This window comes from Maniola hyperantus, chromosome 14 (assembly GCF_902806685.2).
Source record: "Maniola hyperantus chromosome 14, iAphHyp1.2, whole genome shotgun sequence".
Taxonomy (NCBI): domain Eukaryota; kingdom Metazoa; phylum Arthropoda; class Insecta; order Lepidoptera; family Nymphalidae; genus Maniola; species Maniola hyperantus.
This window is the reverse complement of record NC_048549.1, coordinates 4,889,891-4,905,531: the sequence shown is the minus strand read 5'-3', so window position 1 is coordinate 4,905,531 and position 15,641 is coordinate 4,889,891. Positions and strand designations below refer to the sequence as shown.

General features: G+C 37.4%; 1 protein-coding gene across 3 annotated transcripts in view; it reads left to right on the top strand.

Moving 5' to 3' along the window:
• The window catches only part of LOC117988070 (dual specificity protein phosphatase 22-like), a 54,097-nt gene that overhangs the window by 32,631 nt on the left and 5,825 nt on the right, over nt 1-15,641 (top strand). For all 3 annotated transcript variants that reach the window (XR_011237522.1, XM_034975162.2, XM_069502977.1), the window contains exons 3-7: nt 516-640; nt 6,287-6,458; nt 9,106-9,259; nt 14,164-14,337; nt 15,057-15,246. Coding sequence is in view for 2 of the 3 variants with exons in the window: in XM_034975162.2 (XP_034831053.1) it covers nt 516-640; nt 6,287-6,458; nt 9,106-9,259; nt 14,164-14,337; nt 15,057-15,246 (815 nt within the window). In the remaining variant the exon portion in view is untranslated. The remainder of the gene's footprint in view (nt 1-515; nt 641-6,286; nt 6,459-9,105; nt 9,260-14,163; nt 14,338-15,056; nt 15,247-15,641) is intronic.

The window sequence follows — 15,641 nt, the reverse complement described above, 5'->3', positions numbered from 1 at the left end:
TGCATATTTTTCTATGCTAATTTGATCTTTGAAATGTACTGAATTGACTGTAACGGAACTTTCGCAAGCAGGTTTGGGTTAAAACTTCAACCTCCCTGGCGTAGTTGTGAGCAGTATGGTCTTATAAGTGGAAGTTCCCGGGCTCGATTCCTGGTTGGGACAGTCTGGGAATTTATAATTTATAAATAGTCTCTGTTTGTCTGATTTAAGCCTGATCTGGTGGTAGGCTTCGGCCGTGGCTAATTACGGCACCATACCGGTAAAACCTTACGGCCAAGCGATTAAGTGTATAGACGCTTTTAGGGATAGGTATGTGTTTAATAAAAACTGCCATATCTTTTCCAAGTTAACTCACTACTAGTTAGCTGACTGCGTCAACACTTACTACTTGTAACGGAATAAAAAAAAAAATCTATCCCGGGAAGTAAAAGGGTTCCTGTAGGATTTTAAAATCTATTGATTCACGCGGGAAATTAAGAGAATATTGATAAATAAAATTGATATCTTGTTCACAGGACAAACACTACCTCTGCATCATGGCGTCCGATTCCCCCGACCAAAACTTGACGCAGTATTTCAGTTTATGCAACGATTTCATACACGCGGCGAGGCTGAGGGATGGCAACGTATTGATACATTGGTGAGTGTATACAGCTGGTCGATTGCGGAAAACCTGTAGATATCGATCATTATTAGAATCGCAATTTTTGTGATTGGCTGAGTGGAACCTATTCTTGTTGCAACAATAGGTACATGTAGCCAATAGTGACCGAGCGTCAACCAATCAGAGGTGATTGCGATCGTGACATTGTAGCTGTCATTCTACCGCAATCGAGCCCTAGGATTTAAGCCGCGGTTACACCTGTAAGTTTTACTCAGGTAAGTAGCTTACTCTTTAGCTTACGACAAATTCACTAAAGTAAACACTTACTAACTCACCTTAGTAAATTTGTTGTCAACAGTTGTCAATTAATTACGTAAGCGACTTACAAGAGTAAAACTTACAGGTGTAATCGTGGTCCAGGATTAAGTAAACTTGCTAAATGCGAGCCAGACTCGCTCATCCAGCGTTCCGTAACTTGTAAGGATACGTAAACCTAATGCTTAATTGTTTATTTGGTTAAATTATTCGACCGCCAACAATTATTATTAAAAAAACGAAACGACACAATAAACTGGAAAACTCGTACATACTCGAGGATATCATTACAAACAAAAATTTGTGGACGGAGATTAAACTACTCGGTGTTAAACCAGAACCCGTTAAATAACTCATTCTCTATCTGTGTTCATCATCTCCTCTCAAAATAAGAAAGGATTAGGTCACAGTCAACCATGTTGGCCAAGTGGTGACTAGAATGGTCAGTCAGTGCCTCAGTGATATCTTTTAATATTCGTATTTGTTTAGAGACCGTCCATCGACCGTATACGATCCCTGCAGACTGGGACGCAGCTGCTACAGTTTACCAACGAAATAAATTGTGCTTACACAACACGTGTCCTTTGAAAGAAATTTCATATTTCCACGATAAAAGGTTGGATGTTAGATATTTATCATTTTTTAAACATTTTATTTTGCTGCGTTGCGCCAAGACGAAAAAATTGCTGTATGAAAGGAAAAATTTTGACGCTACATTTTTGTTGCAAGTTCAGCTACTTATTATTCTTTCTCAAGGATATTTTTTAACGTGAATGAATACAAAAACTTCGCATTAACGATTATGAAAATCGACAACTATTAAATTAAAATATACCTACTTAGGCATAATATACAAAAAATAAATACATTTAAATTCAAAAATATGCTGTCGCGATATTTTTGTTGCTTGTTTATCGTGACTGTTTTAAAATTGAAAAACGACGCTCGTACCGTGGAAGATGGGCAGGTCGCTTGTTTGGGATGCAACTTGTGTAGACACTTTAGCTGCATCCCACATTCAGGCGACCTCCTCTATGGCGGGTGCAGCGGCCATCAGCGCCGAACAGGCCAAAAGGCGCAAATATGAAAACCTCGATGGGAGCTTCGTATTCGTGCCTTTTGGTGTGGAGACCTTGGGGCCGTGGGGCCCGGGGGCTCGAGCTCTTTTTGAAGAAATTGCGAAAAGAGTTATCGAGTCAACCGGGGACCCGAGAGCTGGCAGCTACCTTGGCCAAAGAATTAGTTTGGCCATCCGAAGGGGTAATGCTGCCAGCATCTAGGGTACAATGCCTCGCTGCGGTGGTCTCGATGAGGTTTTAGATTTAATTTAATTTATTTTAGTTTTAATTTAATATTGTTTTCTTTTTTGTTAGATTTAAGTTTATTAATAGTTTATTTGTTTCCATCTTCAAGTAATTATTAAATAATAAAAGTTAATCTAAAAAAAAAAAAAAAAAACGACAATTATTATACAAAAAATCGACAATTAAATTAAAATATAGATACTCAGGCAAAATCCACTATCCAATATGAAATTCAAAGTGAAAAATTCGATTTGTGACCGTCATCCCACTTATCAATCACAGTCTGTTTAATAATTCCGCTTTCGCTGTGAATTCTGCCGTACTTATTATTCCATTTAACCACTTTAGCTTCATTTCCGCGAATGTCAAGTGGTAAACTACATACTTACTCGTCGTAATTTGTTACTCATATAAAAATGAGACGATATTATGTACCTACTCAGGATACAACTATGTACTTAACTAATCTATAGAGAATTTAGCTATTAGATTTCTAGTATGTACTGTGTACCTACAAATGTGTTTCAACTTTCGGTTATAGTCTAGTGGTTAAGACGTAGGTCGGCCTCCTCTCGCAGGTTCCAGGGTCCGATACGGGGCGCGATACTCTTACTTTTCGGTGAGGAAACTATGCCTGCCTGAGAGTTCTCCATAATGTTCTCCATAATGTGTATCGAGAGAGATAATTCTGAGAGGGGACTCGTTCTCAGTAGAGAGCCGGCGATGGGTTGATGATGATGATGCGCTAGATAGGTATTTTTTGTTCTCCTACGACCTTATTAATAGGTTGTTTGCATTTCTTACGACTTTTTCAAAGTTTACCAGTTTCAAGCTACAAATTCACCCAACTTGACGGTTAGGTATTTCTGGGGCACATTAAAAGATAAAGTTTACTTAAAATTCACCGCTCGCGGGCCTTTACTAGGTATTAAAGCGCTCCAGGTACTTCTAAATCGGTTCCAATTAGGTCGAGGTCCATTGAATTGGCAGACCTTCGAATACAAAAATTTGTAGAAGAGTTGTTAAAATAACTAAGTACGAGGTATTAAACCTGTCTGTACCATTAATACTGTTTTACTTTAGTCACTCGTTTTCTTTTCTCAAGAGACCCATCGCAAAGGTTTTAAATATTCATTAGTAGGTATTAAGATTCTGACAAGGTATAATGGCACAAAAACAAAAAGGCAAAATTTTCTTTTCTCGACGCAAAAGTTGGATGAAAATTTAATAAGAAAAAGCTTTGCTAGAAAGTGGTCATGTTTTCCAAGTTTACTCTCGGTTCAGTTAATTATCTTGTCATAATACTCATTGTGAGGCGACCTCGCACCGGAAAGCGCAGCGTTGGAACACTTCCCACGAAGTGGACGGACGGGCGGCGCAAAACCGTGGCGTGTTGGAAGTCCCTATAAGGACCTATGTCCAGCAGTAGACGTCTATCGGTTGACGATGATGATGATGATAGATGATGATGTTAGACAGGATCACATCACATGTGATCCTGTCTAACATGACATCTTTTATTTCAATATCATGTATTTATAAGCTTAAGGAATAAATAAAATATAATCTGAATCTTGTAGTGAAAAGCTTGAGTTGTTGATCAGTCTGCGCCGATTTATGGATTGCCGAGGGTCATGAATCCGCCAATTGCCTAATTTTTAGGGTTCCGTATCTCATTCACCAAAAAAAAATTTGAATTAAAAACTTAGATATCAAAAAAAAAAATTTTGCGAAACTTATAGGTATTTGCAGTTAGAGGTCTACATGCAAATACGGTCTGTTTTCCGTTCTCTATAAAAGCACACCCATGTTTTTAAAAACATTCGAAATTCATTCGAAAACATGAGTTCGTTTGTAATTGGTTGGTCACTCAAAATGGTTAATGCCCATTGAGTATTTTGTCTTTGTTATTTGTATGGGATTACGAAACAGAGAGACCGCTATACTAACTTCTCTCCGTGGATAGAGTATAGTTACCTAAATAAATTGACGTTTTCACAAAAGCCAATTCAAGAGCGAACACTGAGGCAATTATACCACATGAGTACTCTTTAGGAGGTTTCCCAATCATATAATTTACGTATATAGGCTCGTTTACTTGGAATGTATGAGACGTTTTATGATTGCGTGGCTAAACTAATCCTGGGAACAGGGGCGGCTGCACAAGTGTTCTTAACCTGTTTGTTTGGTCTCTTGGAAAGTTGGAAAAGCGCCAACATATAATATGGAATCAACATTTTTGTACGAAAATATAGTTACGTCAATATTACATTAAACGTCTGCTGTGCCTATATGGACTACTAGCAGACATGCCTGGCTTTGCACAACAGTAAAATATAGAAATTTATTCTTAGTTAAAAAGTAAAAGAATTATGCGACTTATTAAAGGGTTTGAAAAGTAAAAACAAGTACATGCAGTATTCGGCGGGAAATATTATACATCGACATTTAGAGAGAGAGCGGTTTCGTAGAGCGTTGTCTCTGTCGTTGAGACCAACAAAACGTCATATAGGTATGGGTGACAGAGACAACGCTCTACAAAGCCGAAATCTCTTTCTAAAGGTCGGGCGATTTCTTGTCGGCTACTGTAGAATAGTTTCAAGTTCCAAGATTTTCAGATTAAAACTCTAGCTTAAATGCTAAAGACGAATGCTGAAAAGCTCATAATAAGCATGAAAAAACAATTTAATGCTCCAGTTCCACCTGGGTGGCGGAAAAGGCTACTTTTACTTTTTAATTAGTTCCCGTGAGGCCGACCTCGACCCGCCGCGCCGCCCACCGCGCGAAGAGAACCGTAGAACGCTCCACAATGCAACCACGACTTTTATTTTTAATAGGGTTCCGTACCCGAAAGGTGCCCACGGGACCCTATTATAGCCTCCGCTGTTTGTCAATCAGTCCGTCCGTCCGTCTGTCAGCGAGCATTGTATCTCGTGACCCGTAATAAGTACAAATGTGAAATTTTCACAGAATTTGTATTTTTATTACATCTAAAACAACAAAATCTAATAAAAAATTCAAAATAGCCGCCATTAGCAAGTGCAAGTATTATTTTTTTGTACCCTGGTTCGGAACCCTTCGTGTGCGAGTTTGACTCGCACTTGGCTGATTTTTTTAAATCTCTCGTATATCTACCACGAGTCGAGCCTTACGAGTACTCAAATTTTTAGAGACCTGATTTGTAAAATTATATATTAATGATCTTTTTGCTTAATTAAGTAGGTAAGTAAGTACTAGACTGGACTAGATATGCTCCTAATTACACGGGGAACATCTGTGGGGAAAAACTTCCTTATTAAAAAAAATTTAAGGCCACGTCCATTTTTGCAAAATATTAATCTCTCCACTTAAGTTCGTTTGTTGAATTCAATGTTTGAAAGCTCTAAACCTTTTATGCTTGGGGAGTTGGCAAAACTTTAAGCAGCTTTTATTGTAAACCTGCAACGTTTAACATTTACAGACTCGAAAAGAAAATCTTGAGAACCTTTGATGGAATATACTTAATAAAGAATCATGGAAGAGCTCTCATCTATCCTTTTAAGTTAAAATGCAAACTGTGTATATTCGGAGGTTCTTGAATTTTCTATACCTACCTGAAGAGCAAAGTCGGTCACATTGTTTAAGATCTTCAAGAGCAATTGACAAAGTGTAGGCTTGCTTTTGTCTTTCACCTTTGCTGAGGTCTTCTGTGGCTGAGGTAACAATAGGTAGGTAGGTACCTGTAGTGCGCGGCAGGTCGAGATGGCAATCGGGAAGGGAACGCCCCGCACACCAGCACAGTCCTCACACTAAACCAGTCCGGGCGAGCGCAGGTGACGTGCGAGCGTGCGGGGCATTCCCCCTCTTCATACCCCGATTGCCATCTTAACCTCTCGCGGACTATCCTGAGAGTTCTCCATAATGTTCTCAAAGGTGAAGTTGCCAATTTAAAGCACCATGATCCAAACAAACATTCCTCCCAGTGATAGGGACAACACGCAGAGAAACTCAGTTTTTATAAAATAACGAAGGCGCGGCACGCGCTGGCTCTTAGTACCGTACCTATGTTCTATCTTGTTCACAGTTTGGCTGGCATGTCACGGAGTGTGACGGTGGCGGTGGCGTACATCATGTCCGTCACTCCTCTGAACTGGCGGGAAGCGCTGAAGGTGGTGCGGGCAGGACGCGCTGTTGCCAACCCCAACCTTGGCTTCCAGAGACAACTGCAGGACTTCGAGACGTACAAGCTTGTTGAAGTAAGTTAAATACTACCACAGTTCACGACAGCTTGGGTGCTTACAACATAACGTCGAGGCTACAACGCGACGTCACGGCAGGCGTCAAATGTTAATACCTACATTTACGCTAGGTAAATCGCCCATATTTCTTTGATTTCGCGTCATCCATAGCCTAATATTTTATTTGACATATCATCGATTCAGGATCAAACCAAGAGTTCCCTTTGATACTATTATGTCAAGAAAGTACCGGGAATCGGTCAATGAAACACAAAATAATAATAATAATTCTTTTTTATTGTATCGCCTTCAAAGTAGGCCCTTTCCGAAATAAATGATAAGTTCTAACAGTTCCTTGTACATGCTGAGTTTGACACATTACCGTAACACACCGTGTGTTTTAAACATTTGAAGACGTCCCATTATGCTCAATACGTAACGACTATTCACGATTTTAAAGTGCGTAGGTGTAAATAAATTAGGCATCGTTGGAACCAGGGGAGTTAATGCGGATTTATTTGCGGCTTTGACTTTGTTATTCGTATTCTATTTACTAAGCGATTTCATGGTCAATCTACATTAAAAATCCATCAGCTAAGTAATTCTCTAATCAATTACGGGCTTAACACGTAAAGATTTTGTGACGGCTCTAAGCTTCACGAAAGACGTGTTCTTTGCGTTCAGTAATAAGTCTTCATTGGTGCTAATTCGGAAATCTATCAAAATGCCTATTATTTACTATTAATCCAACGACTTCTAAGTACTACACCCTAAATGGGTCAATTCATGGTCAATCCGAACAAAAATCGTATTCTATGAAGCTGTCAAAATTAGTATGACAATCACTGATATCCTTTTATATCAAGTCATAAGCAAATACGCAAATACGAGTTGCAGCCCGCAAAAATTTTTGTGCGGAATATCGCGTCAGGTGCGGTAGTACATAGATCTCGTTAGCTGTAGATGTAGCTCTTGCTATATGAATACCTTACGAATGCCTACGACATATTCGTACGACAAAATGAAATACTACTTATTTAATTTAATAAAAAAACCGGCCAAGTGTGAGTCAGATTCGCGCACTGAAAGTTCCGTTCTACAGTCGTATTTTTCGACATTTTGCTTGATAAATCAAAAACTGCTATGCATAAAAATAAACAAAAATCTATTTTAGAATTTACAGGTGAAACCATTTCATATGATATCCCACTTGGTATAGTAATCTTACTTTGAAAATTAAAAACACAAATTATTTATTTATTTTACATTTTGTGATGAACATTCACGGTTTCCGGATTTTTCCCTTGACGTGTGCTGTAAAACCTACCTACTTGCCAAATTTCATGATTCTAGGTCAACGGGAATTACCCTATAGGTTTCTTGACAGACACGACAGACAGACAGACATACAACGAAATGATCTTATAAGGGTTCCTTTTTCCTTTTGAGGTACGGAATCCTAAAAAACAATACTAGATGGTGTCTGCCCCTTCTTCGTCTTATATTTAGGTTTAAAATCACTTCAGTTAGTTTATCGATTACAAACAAACAAACAAACAAAATATTTCCTCATTATAATATTAGAAAAGATTACCTAAGTACTACTACAACAACGGTCTACTATAAAACCGAATTGTAAGTACGAGTACGAAACAGAAACTTTTTGCACAGGCAGATTTTCATTATAAGCCGCCTTTTTAATCAACCTTTGATTCAGTAATGAAATTGAAAGCGCTAATGACTTGGTACCTAGACGCATCTTCAATCTACAAAGTGTACCCTCCGGCTCCAGTTGCAATCAAAGCGCAACTCATTTCCATTACGATTACATCACCTGTTCATAACTCTGCAGCTTTATGTTTGAAAAGGGTTGAAAGTTGAAACACACACGTGTACAGATAAGATGTGCGATTTCATTTCATTTAACGTTTCATCTCGATCTGTTGTTTTAACAAAGTTTTCAGCTTAGTTAAAAGTTTAGAAAATACTAGCTTATGCTCGCAACTTCGTCCACATGGACTACACAAGTTTCAAACCCCTACTTCACCCCCTTAGGGTTGAATTTTCAAAATGCTTTCTTATCGGATGCCTACATCATAATAGCTATCTGCATGCCAAATTTCAGCCCGATCCGTCCAGTAGTTTAAGCTGTACGTTGATATATCAGTCAGGCAGTCACTCAGTCAGTCAGTCACCTTTTCCTTTTATATACCTATTTAAATTTCAGCTACGAGTATCGTCAAATATTAGTACCTATAACTTGCGTCCTACACCGCATTTCCTATAATATGTGTGTGATAAGACTGGTGTAAATCTGGCGACGCGCAGCGCGGAGAATATTTCACTGCCAAACGATTATTGACTTTGCTGACGTTGAAATAATCTCAACAATTAATTGATACAACTAGTTAATAGTCCTCGAGATCGAGAATGAAAAGGTAAATCCGACTAAAAGTTGTGTCAGTTGATTCGATACTATTTCAACGTGTCGTCAACGTCAACGTACGAGTCCGTCTGTCTAGACCCTTCCACAATAGGTACTTGCGGTGCGATATCGCACCGAAAGTATTGAGAAAGGGCCTTCTGTGCGCGATAATCTTTTATTATACTTTTTAAAGACACATAATATGTAGGTATCTATAACTTGATATGTAATGTTGTGCAGGAAAGAAGACGTCTCAAAGAACGGTATCCATCCCTGGCCTTAGCAGATAGCGACATTGCGGAGTGCAGAGTGATGCTCGACTCTTACCAGACCATGCTCAACCAGCGCACCATTTGCGAAGGGAAATGCGCAATGGGCCGCCAGTGTCCCACTGGTACGTAATGTAGCAGTCGTTTGCCGTAGTATAGCCACTGCTTAGCGAACATACAGTTTGAAAGCAGAAAGTCATTGCCAACTGGCTTTAGAGGTGCCATCGCGCGCTTGGCAAATTAAAAAAACCGGCCAAGTGTGAGTCGGGCTCGAACTCGAAGGGTTCTGTACCATCGTCGTAAAAATATAACACTTAATTTGCATAGCGGCCATTTTGAAATTCACCATCTTTTTTTTTTTTTGTTGTTATAATGGCAATGAAAATACATACCCTGTGAAAAAAACTCTTTTTAATTACGGTTCATGAGATACAGCCCGCTGTCATACAGACGGACAGACGGATGGAAGGGTGGTTCCCTGAAACATGCCAATTTGCAGTTATATCCATATAAATTAACAGAAACAAAAAAAATAAAAAACACTAAGTACAAGAGTGCACACGAACATCGACTTAAATTGCTAAAATTTGAGCTAAGTTTCGTTGCAGAGTATGATTGGTCCCGTGACCCGTCTTGAGACACCTTCATTGGTCTTATTACTGAGTAGTTAATAGCAAAAGCCATGCAAAGAAGTTGGAGCCATCACACCATGGCAGAAATCATGGCGTGGACATAATATTGAATTCTAAAATAAAAAAGATCTTCTCTTCTCCATTGACCAAGTATGGCATTAGTCACGTACACAGAAGCGTAGACACTACGCGAATGCGCTACGTAAGTCTATGAAAAATAATTATGTATGTGTTCATGTTCACTCATAATACATCATGACGATATCAGTCTCCTGCATATATGGCGGTTTCTGAACTGTATTGTCGCTAAACAGTGTTATAGCTGTTGAAGAACTTGATTGCGATTAGTTTGTACTTTTCTTTGCTGACGTATGTTTTGTTGTATGTTCTGTGTACGTAGGTATTCGTAACCTTCTTTGTTTTCTATCTAGGTAATAAGTATTATGTAATTTTAGATAACTGTATTGCGTCTTTTTCACCTCCAAGGACATTTTAACTGTGACCTGTTTAACGATTTATAAATATTGGGTTTTCAGATATAAACATTATGTTGAATACCTAAGGTTTAGTTTTTTTAAGTTCTTGTGCCATTACTAATGTAGATATCATTCTCAAAAGATATTGAGTTTATTATAAAGCTAGGTTTTATTAAACAATAGGCTGGTATATCTATGAAATAAAATTATATAATTAGGTAATCGTAACTTGTAAAGATTTTTCTAGTTAAATAAGCATATCAATAAAATGCATTACCTTTGCATTACCGTTTATAATTTTATGAACGTGCTATTGATAGCAATAATATAAGTATTATGACTTAAGAAATACAGTAATAGCAATACATTTAACTGTTCTAAATGGAATTGTAATTTGTACCTATCCATATACAACGATTTTAATAGAGAGAACTAATTAATTAATGTTATAAAATAATTTTAATTAAAAACGTCTACTTCTAATGTACTCATAGCTATAGTTATCTTATTAGGTTACAATAGATAAGATTCTAAATATTATACATAGGTTTTTTTTTTCAATAAAATATACCTAATAAAACTGTTTTCCACTAAAACCATGCGAATTTACGTAGGTGAATTTTATACATTTTCCATTTACACAATACGTTAAATCGTAGATAACTATATATATACTATAATATAATACTTATGTAATGTATGTAATGTAATACTTACATGATGCCCGCGACTTCGTCCGTGTGGATTTACTAAGTATATTTTTAAAAATCCCGTGGGTACTCTTTGATTTCCCGAGATAAAAAGTAGCCTATATGTCAGATCTTTAAATAATATGTATATCCATGCAGAAAAATCACGTCGAATCCGTTGCTCCGTGATTGACGGACAAACCAAAAAACAGAAACGCTTTCGCATTTATGATATTAGTAGTAAAGTACTTAGTGATTATAACAGATTGAAGAGTGTTATTGTGTATTTATTGTTCTATTCGTATAATATGCTTTGAATAAATTTCGTTTGTCTGTAAATTAATGCGTATTTTATTAATATTTAATTACTAGCTAATGGCTGGCATGAGTTCCAATGGCTGTTTGTTTAAACGATCTACTCTCTCAGAAACCTTCCCGCAAATGTCAACAACAACTATACTACAAAGTTTCATCTCAATCGGATGCTTATATTCTATAAGAAAGGAATATAAAGAGAAAGACACATTCATTTTTTTATAAATTCAGATAGAGTTTTGAAGAATTGTTTTGCTTTATCAAACGGAAAATTGAACCCGCATATTTGCACAAATTTGCAAAGTATTCCTTGTAAGCTGTTTAATGCATTTATATAATAACGTAGTAAAATAAACTAAAGACGAATTTATCACAAAAGAGATTTCTTTCAGCAAACCTATTGAAAGTTTTAGGACGATAGATCAAAATGTAATAAAGTTGTGGCAGTTGTTTTGCTCTAAAAACAAAATTTGCAATTCTATTAGGTAAATTAATATTATGTTAACAAAGATTCTTTTGACTAAATCTGGGCTGAAGACTGTTTCAGGCTGAATTCCAGAATGAAAATGGTAATTATATTTCAAAAATAATTGTTTGTTAATAGCACTCTTTCAAACCACCTTTCTAGTTTTTCATAATCATTCAGGTTTTGGTAGACCTAAGTAATCGAGCACTCACAAAATCGTGTGCTATCTCAATCATGTATACATACTTAACAAATACCTAAGTAAATATATAATTAATTATTGTTTGTAAAGATCATTAAATATTTTAATGTAACACCAGTTTTGTATATTAGCTACTTAAGTTACGTTCACGTTATGTACATTTTTATAGCAAATATTTTTTATAGATTTGTCTTAAACAAGGTACTATATTAATACTTGTTTTAGATATTTATAGATACTAAGTATTGTCAGCTTATATATTTTTTGTTTTGCTTCATATACTACTCTTGTATAAGCTTCTTATTACTATTATCACTGGCCTCTCTAGCTAGTACCTATTTCGTGGCGTGCAATATAGTTCAAGCAATAATGCAATGCTTACCGTTCCTACTAAGTTCACTTTAAAGACTGCTAAAGTCCTACTAATCGCACACTGTCGCAAAGTGCACACAAAGTTTGTTTTACGTCGGAGCAACAATATGCGACAATATGACATGCTACAAATGGAAATATTAATTTTGCCTCCTTAAGCAACATGCGGCAGTCTAATCTATGCCCAGATAACATGCTGTAAAGCTGGATACGATAATCTGCCAAAGATTCTTGTTACAGTTTTTAATTTATTGTCCCATACAGCCTTGTGGCATGCTGCAATATTGCAATATGTTGCTTTGGCGTAAACCTACTGTAAAGGGAATGACGTCAGCACTAGTTCGTTACGTCCGATGCAGCCCACTCCCACTCGTGCAGATTGCGACAGTATACAATTTAATAAGACTAAGTATAAAAATTACATATTTTGTTTTTATAATATTACCTTACCGTGCAAGGCAGAATCTATTTTATAATATTAGTATGGATATCAAAATAATCAATGTACCTACAATGTTGTAAAAAATAACTGACAACGTTAATAGAAATACTTTATAAAAATATAGCTGAAGGTAAAATCGATTTTTTAATTTACACGCGTGGCTAGGCGTAGCCTACTTAACAATACTTAGGTATTTATTAATAAGCACTAAATTGTTTAACTAACTACCTTATTTATAATTAACTAGATTTTGCCCACAACTTCGCCCGTGATACATAAAATGTAATTTATAGCCTATGTTACTTCTGAATAACGTAGCTTTCTAATGGTGAAGTATTAAAATCGGTTCAGTAGTTTCAGAGTTTATCGATTACAAACATACAGATCTTTCCTCTTTAATAGATTAGCTACCCATTTATACTTAGTGCTATAATTTTTGAAATTGTATACGTAATTAATAATAATAATAAGTGTTCCCTGAAATATTTAGCTCATTATGTGTGGAAAACATTAGAAAAATAACTATGTACTTCATATTCTAGATTAAGTGCTTAAATCACTCATCAGCTTAATTATTGCGCTCTCTTCCATCACAAGCACTTAACGAACAGAAAATTACCAGTGTACAATTAGTTTTCAGATTGCTCAAATATTGCGCTAGAATTATATACCGCTTTTAAACATAATATTGTGTGGTAGATTTGTTAATAAGGCTCCATCTTCACGAGCGAGTTTATTGTGACGATATTGCGACGAGACGACAATAGCTCTGTCGAATGTCGCAGCACAAGCTGCGTCAGGTCAATGTGTTTGCAATTTACATCCCAACCTCATTGGGCCATACCGTGGAGTTTAGGGCGGTATTAGATTAGCATTTTTAGCACGTAGCTTTAGGAATAAGCGCTTACACGTATGCTACACTTCGTGCTACATTCCGGCGTGTTCACTCGAACCTTGGGTCAGTCAATACTCAGCAGTAGCATTATTATGGATTCCGATGAAAAAACGGCTCAGCGTACATATTATGAACTGATGCCCGCGACTTCATCCGCGTGAATTTTGGGTTCATTAAAGTAGCCTATATGTTACTCTCAGTTCTTTGAAATATCTCCATGCCGAAAATCAAGTCAATTGGTTGCTTAGTTAGGGCGTGAAGGAAGGACAAACAAATTAACGCACTTTCACATTTATAATATTAGTAAGTATTAAGTGTGTTATCTGTCTACGCTCGTAAAAGATGCGCGTGTAACAAAAGGCGCACGTATGTAAGCGTACAAAAGTAAACTTGTACGTGTGACAAAAAGCTAATCGAAAACTGTCTATAAACTCGGCGATCAATAATCAGATGAAATCATCGCGATGGAATCGCTCGTGGAGACCATGGTTAAGGATTTTGCCAATATTTTATACAAAATCTGTAAATATTTCTTTGTAGGTGTATGCAGAACAGGCTCGAATAGGCAGCCGCGGACGCGACGGCCGTCTACAGCGTCCACGGCGGCGGAACCAGCTGGATTGAAGAGATCACCCTCGACGTTGTCCACCGCATCCACTACGTCTAGTTACCGACCGCGATCATCGCCGGCAGGACTTTATAGTTATACTGGAGGTAACTGCCGACTTTTCTTTAAACCACGAATTTTGAATAAGTACTTACCGTCTTGACACCCAACTCTATTGTAAGCTCTATATTTTCACCTACTTGATATTCCTACTTAGCATCTCTTTATTTGTACCTGATATTACCTTAATCTACTTTACTTAATGCAGACTTAGTTGTTTTACCAAAAACTGTCTTAGAAACGTCCTCATAGTTATTTTACCTACCTAAATATTTGTTCAACGAGGGATCACTCGAGGAGGTACACCAGATGTTTTTTCGGCTTTCGCTATTCATGTTCAAGAGGCAGTAGTTACCCTGAAAATATTTTTTTCTGAATTTAAATATGCGTCTGGGTAGCGGTGAGAGATTTCTGTATAAACTATACTTTCATTTTTGCAATGGTTGAAGAGACAACCATACGTAATAACGTAAGGGTTTCTTGTTTTACTATTAAATCTTAAAAATTAGCAAACATGCTTAAACTCAGTATTAACTTATAAGTACGGACTACGGACCGGTTATTTGATAAAATTATTCTGATTTGATGCAGAATACCACTAAATAAAGTCTATTTATGTGAAGCTTTTACAGGTACCTACTCATGCTTTAAAAAAAAGAAGGGTTTATGTTACTGACTTGAGCCAACCCTAGCGCAGTGAAGCTTAAAACTTATTTGTTTTACTTGTTTTCTGTAATTCTTTCTAGCTCGCTTTATGTCGTTTTAGTTTCATCCCGGCCGACGAGATCAGCATCAGGGTTGTCAGTAACTCGTGTATTGGATCCAGTGGGGGGCGGTTCAGGAATGGCGGTGGGAGGGAGCGAGTATTCTCGCCGGCGAGCTGCGTCGGCGCCCACGACGCCCGCGCTGTCGCCTGCGGGCTCACCGCCTGGATCGCCTCATAGAGCACCACATAGGTAAAAAGCTCATGGTCTATAATCATTAGCGAAATAGATCGTAACCAAAATCTTTTTATACTAGGACATCAGATAGCGAGCAAACGCAGACCGGTCATCTGATAGTGAAGCCCTCACTAAGTTTTTTTTTTCATTTTACTAATATTCATTTATACCCCTCAAATCGTCATCAATCAGCTTGTTTGCGGCCACTGCTGGACATAGGCTTTCCCGTGAGCGCACACGTCCGCCTCCCCCATCCTCCCTTTTCCCGCTAGATCGTCGTACCAGCGCAGCGGTTTGCGGGTCAAACGTATGACAGAAATATGTTTAAGCCATGAGTAAGTAGTGCGTAAATTTTATTAGGATGCAAGCTGGTTCCACAATGTACGTGCGAAACAGAAAAGATGTGCAAT